Source organism: Anopheles aquasalis, chromosome 2, assembly GCF_943734665.1.
Source record: "Anopheles aquasalis chromosome 2, idAnoAquaMG_Q_19, whole genome shotgun sequence".
Lineage (NCBI taxonomy): Eukaryota > Metazoa > Arthropoda > Insecta > Diptera > Culicidae > Anopheles > Anopheles aquasalis.
Window position 1 is genome coordinate 81,755,647 of NC_064877.1, and position 7,500 is coordinate 81,763,146.

The 7,500-nt window shown below is 52.9% G+C and overlaps 2 protein-coding genes across 2 annotated transcripts in view; both read left to right on the plus strand.

The window, feature by feature from the left end:
* Positions 1-3,913: 3,913 nt before the first annotated feature.
* LOC126573452 (RNA-splicing ligase RtcB homolog) lies at positions 3,914-5,659 on the plus strand. The gene is made up of 2 exons (XM_050233599.1): positions 3,914-4,261; positions 4,337-5,659. Exons 1-2 carry the CDS (start codon positions 4,017-4,019, stop codon positions 5,610-5,612), a joined length of 1,521 nt encoding a protein of 506 aa, XP_050089556.1. The 5' UTR covers positions 3,914-4,016; the 3' UTR covers positions 5,613-5,659.
* A 111-nt stretch (positions 5,660-5,770) lies between these two features.
* LOC126573445 (RING finger and SPRY domain-containing protein 1-like) overlaps positions 5,771-7,500 on the plus strand; it is a 6,357-nt gene continuing 4,627 nt past the window's right edge. Inside the window, exon 1 of the mRNA XM_050233590.1 lies at positions 5,771-6,550. Coding sequence (XP_050089547.1) covers positions 6,312-6,550 — 239 coding nt within the window. The 5' untranslated portion in view covers positions 5,771-6,311. The remainder of the gene's footprint in view (positions 6,551-7,500) is intronic.

The following is a 7,500-nucleotide window of genomic DNA, read 5'->3' on the forward strand; positions in this document are numbered from 1 at the left end:
GCTACCACACCAAAATCCACCGACTTCTTACCGGGTTATGTTGTTAAGTGTGGGATTTTCGGTTCCCAGAAATGGAAAGCATCATTAGCTGCGGCACAGTGGCACACGCTGATGAAATCCACTTCCATCCATGTCACACTAATCTCAGTCAATGGAAAGATTGTAGAAGTTTGTTTGGCTTTCTCGCGGCGCGACCTTTCGTTTAGCTGTTATCTCAATTCCGCTACCAATGCCATAGAAAGCTGAGCGTTTATCGCTACCGGCCTATTATAGTCAGAATCTAGTAATAACCTTTTGTGAGCTTCCAGCACCCGCAGCTAATGGTTTATTGATGGAAATTCGTTGAATACAGCTCATGTTGTCATGGAGGTAGAAGAATCCAAGCAAGACAGACAGAAGCTTACTTTACCGCGCTTCCCTACAAGCAGATCACCAGACTTGGCTCCATGTGTACAAGGTCTTATGTCATCCCACCTTCCAAAGCCGCCAACTGGCTGATGCTGGCGAACGTATGACACATTCGCTCCGAAGGTGTCTTTTGGGGATCTATTAATGGATCTCTGGCTGACGTGTGGCGGCTTCTAGCGTTACCCAGAACGCATCATCATCATCATTGACACAAGTCGAGACCTGCGAGAGTCTATTCAGTGTCAGTCCAAAAGTATCGGAGGTATCTGCCCCTGACACCATAAAACACTGACAGACCACACCCTCCCGCACTTAAAGTTGAAACCGAAAATATCAATCCAAACACCAGAAGCACCAAAGAAGCAAAGAAGGAGCTAAGAAAGCAAAAAAAAGGGAACCACACCAGACGTCCAAAAAACGAAAACGCGAGTGGGTCTACGGCGAAGGTCTACCGGTGGGCATGTGTCCAGCCAGCCCGCCAGCCAGCAGCCGTGGAGTCGCCGTGAAGTCGACTGCTGCGCGATCGCCACGCGGAGGCAGTACAGACTGCGTAGTACGTACACCGTATGGCCCACCGAACCCGAAATGGACGAAATAAAACAAAACAGTAATATTGAAAAGACATTCAAGCTCATTCGCCCAAATATGGTAGCGGCAGCTCGTCGTCGAGTGTCGAGGGAAAGAGCTGAAGCCCGAGAAGCGAGCTCGATCCTCGCTCGCGAGATCTAGCGAACCCGATAGCAAATTGTTCATCCTCCATTGATCCGGTGGCCAAGAGTGTTATGTGCGGTCATATGCTGCGCTAGTGACGGCCATCATCACCCTGCGACACCTTCTTGTGACAGCTGGCGGGTTTAAAACGGCTCCGAAATAGCCCAGTATGTTTTACGATCACGATCGTATACTGGACGGAGGAGAGACATCACGCTAGCGACAGCGGAGCCCCGTTCTCTTCCCCTCTTCCGCCCTGACGCGATGTGTGCGCCGCGTGCGACTGGGTGGGTGTCAAAATTTATGCAATTTTACACCAACCGAACGCCGAACGTTCAAGCTTTCAATGCCCTCGCGCTACTCGACGAGGGCCCTAGACAGCTGTGAGAAGCTGCGTCCACCGAGCCTGCCACCTTTGGGGGGAAAGGGTGCTGCAGCCAGGCAGCAAAGGAGTCGATTCTAGGTTAACCTTCTACCTTGACTGGCCTCATCTGACAGCACGAGTAGATAAACGGGGGAGCAGCTAATCTCGGTCCTCGGACCTACGAACTTTGTAGCTAAGGTGTTCTAAACCGTGCCAACGGAATCGCGCCCCATTAGCTTACCTCGTGACACCGGATTTTGACCGCTCAGGAAAGGATTCCACGGACACCCAGGCCGTGGTGGCGAGGTTCGGCCTAACAGGACCTGTGAGGTTGTTCGATGTTCGATGTTGGTTTCAATCCTTTTGCGCGATAACTCTTTTCGAATCCGTCACAATCTTCACGATTATTGGCTTCAAAGGTTACCAAACGAGTCACAATCACAACGTTCACGTACAAGAAATGTACAGACTTTTAGAAAGAACTATTGGAACACTTTTTAACCTTGTAGCAAACCAATCACTCCGCTGATGACTCACGGACGGTAAGAAAAACGTTAACTTCACGATCCCAGTTTGCTTGGATCGATACCAAGCTTGCGCACTTGTGGGGGGAAACGAACGCGATCGTAGCAGTCCAACAGTCGTTCGAAAACTGGTGCACTTTGGCGTTTCGACCGCACTTACTCACTCACTTACTGGAATATTTGGTCATCCATCCAACCAGCCACCCAGCCAGCCACCCGGCCGGGTTTGGTTCGGTCTGGAGAAGCAGGAGCAGGAGAATTCCGGATTTCCCCCTACCGCTGCTGAATGTGGTTTTCCACCTTTTTGGCAGCTTACTTTTGATCGGTTGCTCCTATACTTGGTGCGTCCACCCCCACGACACGATTCTCTCGCATTACCAGGAATATTGGACCGGGTGCGCCAAAAAAATAAATCTTCTACTCCGGGGACTTTGGGGACTTCGGGAACCGATCACACCGTGTGCGAAATTCGAGCTCCGTTCGCACAGTCAGCTTCTGCTGGTGCTGTTTATGGCTCGATGAGGTGTAGCGGTGGCAATCCGATGAAAATGGATACCGCTGGGGGTTGTGTACTCCTTCTGTGTTGCACCAAGAGGTTGGTGTCTTGTCCGCGTGTTCTAACTGCTCTATTAGCTGACCCGCAGGGAAGTAGACTGACTAATCCTCCCGCGGTAGTGCTGATGGGTGTTCTGTTCGCTAGTTTTGAATGTCCTCTAGTTCACTAGTTCCACATCCACTACGCATTCGCAAAAGGTACAGCGTGAATAGTGTCTCGTAGGGGCTTGTGGCCGACGGTAAAGCCTGTCACAACCGCGCGACCACGAGTGTGAGCGGGGCCAACCGCTAATCTGTCGATTCTCATCTGCCCACGCTAGGTAGCCGCCCACCAGCGTAGATCGACCAAGGGAGCACCGAGCAGTCCGAGCGATTCAACAGAGCGACAGAGCAAGAGAGCAAGATCAACCCGGGGGCCAACACGATGGATTTGGGGTGCAAGATCACACCGCAAGCCATGTGACCCGCCACGGCGGCTACATTAGGCGTCACACACCGCGATCGGATCGAACGGAACTCAGCGGAAGGAGTAGGATTTGAATAATGCACACAAACTTTGAACTGTACTGGCACCAGCAGCAGGAACCGTGGCCGAACAACAGCCGAAGGCGATGCGGACCCAACCCGCCCTCCATCCGTCCGGTGGTCCGCTCACGCCCAGGGAAACCCAGGCCTTCCATGATTCGTCGTGTCCAACACGCCAAAAACACGTAAAAAGTCAGCTTTTCTAGCAATCTTATGGCGGTCAGGTTCAAATCGGCCCTCCGGGCACGGTGCCAACGCCGGGTTGCGGTTTGTGCTTTCGCTTCCTCTGGAAGCGCATATCCCCCGCCCATTTCCTGCCTTCCTCGGCCAACAATAGAAGCACATTAGGACCGCAGAGACAATGAATAATGAGTCCATTAAACGAAACGGGTGATGCCGCGGGAACCGCACCGTCGGAAGCAGCCAAGCAGCCAGCTGCAAGCCATGTAATGGTCATACGGCGTGTGGTGTGGTGCGTGGCCCCATTTCGATCGCCTACATCGCGAATGTTTTTGGAGACCTGTTCAAGGACTACAAGTAGGGATGCCGCCGCTGCGGAGTGTGAGGCGCTCGTGAGCACTTGCCCCAATTGCGTCGCACGTGTTTGTTTGAGTGTGTGTAGTATGTGTCCCCGATTTAACGGATCGCTTTTAACACCTAACCAGCTAGGAGCACGTGATTTCTTTGTCGTAACGGCTGCCATTTGAATTGCAGCGTTACCAAAAGGACACCACGCGACTGGTTTCGTTTTGCTGCTCGCGGCCATTGCATATGTCAACAAAAGATTTCCCCCTTCCCCCCGCCACCGTTCCAACAACAACATCAACGCAAATTCGTCACCGGATTTCGTGCTTATCAATTTCAGCTCAGCATTTCGCCATTAATTGTGAAATTAAGTATCGTGCCGCACCGCCGAGAGTATCGTGAAAATGGTCGTGCGAGAGTACAACGAGGAGATGAAGTATATCGAGCGGCTATCACCCAACAGCTTCCTCATCAAGAAGGGCTTTCAGCCGAACATGAACGTTGACGGCGTGTTTTACGCCAACAGCCGGCTCGAGAAGCTGATGTTTGAGGAGCTCCGCAATGCATGCCGGCCCGGAATGAGCGGTGGGTTTCTGCCCGGAGTGAAGCAGATTGCAAATGTTGCGGCCCTGCCAGGCATTGTAGGCCGGTAAGTTGGTTCTTGTGTAGTTGGCCGGTATGTTGGCCCAATCCCCGGTCACTAACGTGTAGCTCTCTTTTGCAGCTCGGTCGGCTTGCCCGATATTCACTCCGGGTACGGGTTTGCGATCGGTAATATGGCAGCGTTCGACATGAACGATCCAACGTCGATCGTTTCGCCCGGCGGAGTAGGCTTCGACATCAACTGTGGAGTGCGTCTGCTGCGGACGAATCTGTTCGAGAAGGACGTGACACCGGTGAAGGAGCAGCTTGCCCAAAGCCTGTTCGATCACATTCCGGTGGGCGTTGGCTCGAAGGGCATCATCCCTATGAACGCACATGATCTGGAGGAAGCGCTCGAGATGGGTATGGATTGGTCGTTGCGCGAAGGCTACGTTTGGGCGGAAGATAAGGAACACTGCGAAGAGTATGGCCGGATGCTGAACGCTGATCCAAGCAAGGTTAGCTTACGGGCGAAGAAGCGCGGTCTGCCACAGCTCGGAACGCTCGGTGCCGGTAATCATTACGCGGAGATTCAGGTGGTGGAAGAGATCTACGATAAGTATGCGGCCAGCAAGATGGGCATCGAAGAGTTGGGACAGATTTGCGTCATGATCCACTCCGGTAGCCGTGGATTCGGCCATCAGGTGGCCACCGATGCACTGGTCGAGATGGAAAAGGCGATGAAACGGGACAAGATCGAAACGAACGATCGTCAGCTGGCGTGTGCACGCATCAACAGCCCGGAAGGGCAGAACTACCTCAAGGCGATGTCGGCGGCGGCAAACTTTGCCTGGGTCAATCGTAGCTCCATGACGTTCCTCACAAGGCAGGCGTTTGCGAAACAGTTCAACACCACGCCCGATGATCTCGATATGCACGTAATCTACGATGTTTCCCATAATGTGGCCAAAATGGAGGAACACATGGTGGATGGCCGCCCGAAGCAGTTGCTCGTGCACCGGAAGGGATCGACCCGTGCTTTCCCACCACATCATCCATTGATTCCGGTCGACTATCAGCTTACCGGGCAACCGGTACTAGTTGGCGGTTCGATGGGCACGTGCAGCTTCGTTTTGACCGGCACCGAGAAGGGTATGGTAGAAACATTTGGCTCTACATGCCATGGAGCCGGTCGCAGTTTATCGCGCGCCAAATCACGCCGTCAGCTGGACTACAAAGACGTACTGCGCGATCTGGAAGAGAAGGGCATTTCGATTCGCGTTGCTTCACCAAAGCTGGTCCAAGAGGAGGCGCCCGACTCGTACAAGGATGTGCGCGATGTAGTGCAGACGTGCCACGATGTGGGCATCAGCAATAAAGCAATCAAGCTGCGTCCCATCGCCGTTATTAAGGGATAATCCTGCGATAATCCACATAAACGAATACAATCTCTTAACGTTCCCAAGGTGCAGTGCGTTTGAATCCCCGAGATGACACCTTCTGCTTATCCGGCCATCCGGATGGTCGCGCTATACGGCCTCGCTTATAGAGCCACTCGGGTTGACAAGTCCGATTGTTGATTCATCGCTCGAAGGAGCAGGCGAATGGTGGCGAGTGTAGCGTAAATTATTAAGAGAAACACACGGCTGGCGCAACTGCGAGAACTGGCCCGAAAGACGAAAAGATTAGAATCCGAAACCGGGTGATTTCTCCTGTGACCGCGTGCCACCGTTTCCGTTTGATAAGCGGTCGTGACGAGGCAGCAGAGTGCGTTGAGTTTGTTTACGTGTTTGCTGGCGTAATCTCGTAGCGCAGCGCCCCAGAAGTCGATTACGTCCGGGTTACGTCCCTCAGTCCGGGTGTGTGTGAAAGTGGTCCTCGAGTGGAGGTGGACCGTGGCTTAAAGTGCACAACGAAAATACCACCGATAGTACCGGAAACGAATACCGGGCGTGTGGATGATGATGTTGACAACATAACCGCTGCTGCTGCTGCTGCTGCTGCTCAGGGCAACATCATCGCCTTGCTTCCCAGCATCCAGTACTACAGTGCACTACAGCCTGCTTTGGTGGCCGTAAGCGCCTTGGTGCCCGCATCATCCAAGTCGCCACTTTACGATGGGTGTTTGTCTGTGCAAGGACAAGGTCGAGGAAGGATTCGTCAACGATAGTAGCCGCGATTCGTACGTTGGTAGCGGGAGCGATACGGGCCGGTTGGCCGGTGGAGGCGTAGGCCCCGGATCCAACGGAAACCATGTGCGTAATTGCTCCCGGTCCGATCGGCAAGCCTCGCTCGCCGACACCGTCGATGCGCTGGTCAAGGAAACGCTCGATATCATCGGTTCGATAGTGGACAAGTAAGTAACGGAAAGGGATTCCGGTTTTTCCGGTGCCCCAAACTCTCTCGAAACATTAGCCAAATCCATCCGTGTTTGAATGACGCCCTCTCGACCAATCGATACTGGTCTTTGGCCCTTGGCTGGGCTTCAACGCCGAGCGATCCGATTGTGGCTGAGAATCGCTTTCCCCGCCAAATCGCTCCACATCGTGTGGTGGCCGTTTTGTCACATGAAAGTCAATGTTGGGGGATAATGGTTGGGCCCGTTGGTGACATAAATTAGTATAATTATCGAGTTCGCTCCAAGCCGTTCGTCCGATACGCGCCGAACGACCTCGGAGAACGAGTGGAATGTCGCTTGTTTTCATCGATTCGCTTGACCGGCCGCACCGAGCGGCACCTGAACTGGTTACTGGGGCCCCAACAGCATGATCAGTTCAAGGGTTACGCACCGGGGTCTATCATCACATATCTCGTCAACGATTATCCGAGCCATGGCCCTTACCTTCGTCACTGCCACAGGAAGTGCAACGGAGTCCGTTGATAAGTTCAACAACGGCGGAAAGAAGGAAGGAAACGACCTGCTTCGTGGCCTACCACTGTGAATCATGTTTTTGTATCATTTTTTATTCATTCGGTCGGTCCTACGGAGTTGACTAATGGAATCATCTTCAACCGAACTTGTTAGAAACCGTGCGGGACTGTGGCAATGAAATGTGTGTCATCACAATGCGCACCACAAAGTTAAATCCGATAATCCAGATGGCGTAGTATTGACTGGGATTGACTGATTATCTTATCAACCTTCTGCCCCATTACGATAGCGTTTAAAGGCGGCTAGGCTGCCGTAGCCTACTTGCGCGACGAACGGAGCCCATCATTAAGTTCCATTAGCTTCTGTCAGCGCACCGATTCATCCAGTTACCACGGAATGGTTGCTCTGAGTCGCGGCGCGTATGCTGGGAAATT

What these genes read in the sequence shown, in the direction of transcription:
- LOC126573452 (XM_050233599.1), top strand. Translation starts at nt 4,017, where the DNA reads ATGGTCGTGCGAGAGTACAACGAGGAGATGAAGTATATCGAGCGGCTA. An exon ending in CTGCCAGGCATTGTAGGCCG is followed by an intron (nt 4,262 to 4,336) that starts GTAAGTTGGTTC and finishes TCTCTTTTGCAG; the next exon opens with CTCGGTCGGCTTGCCCGATA.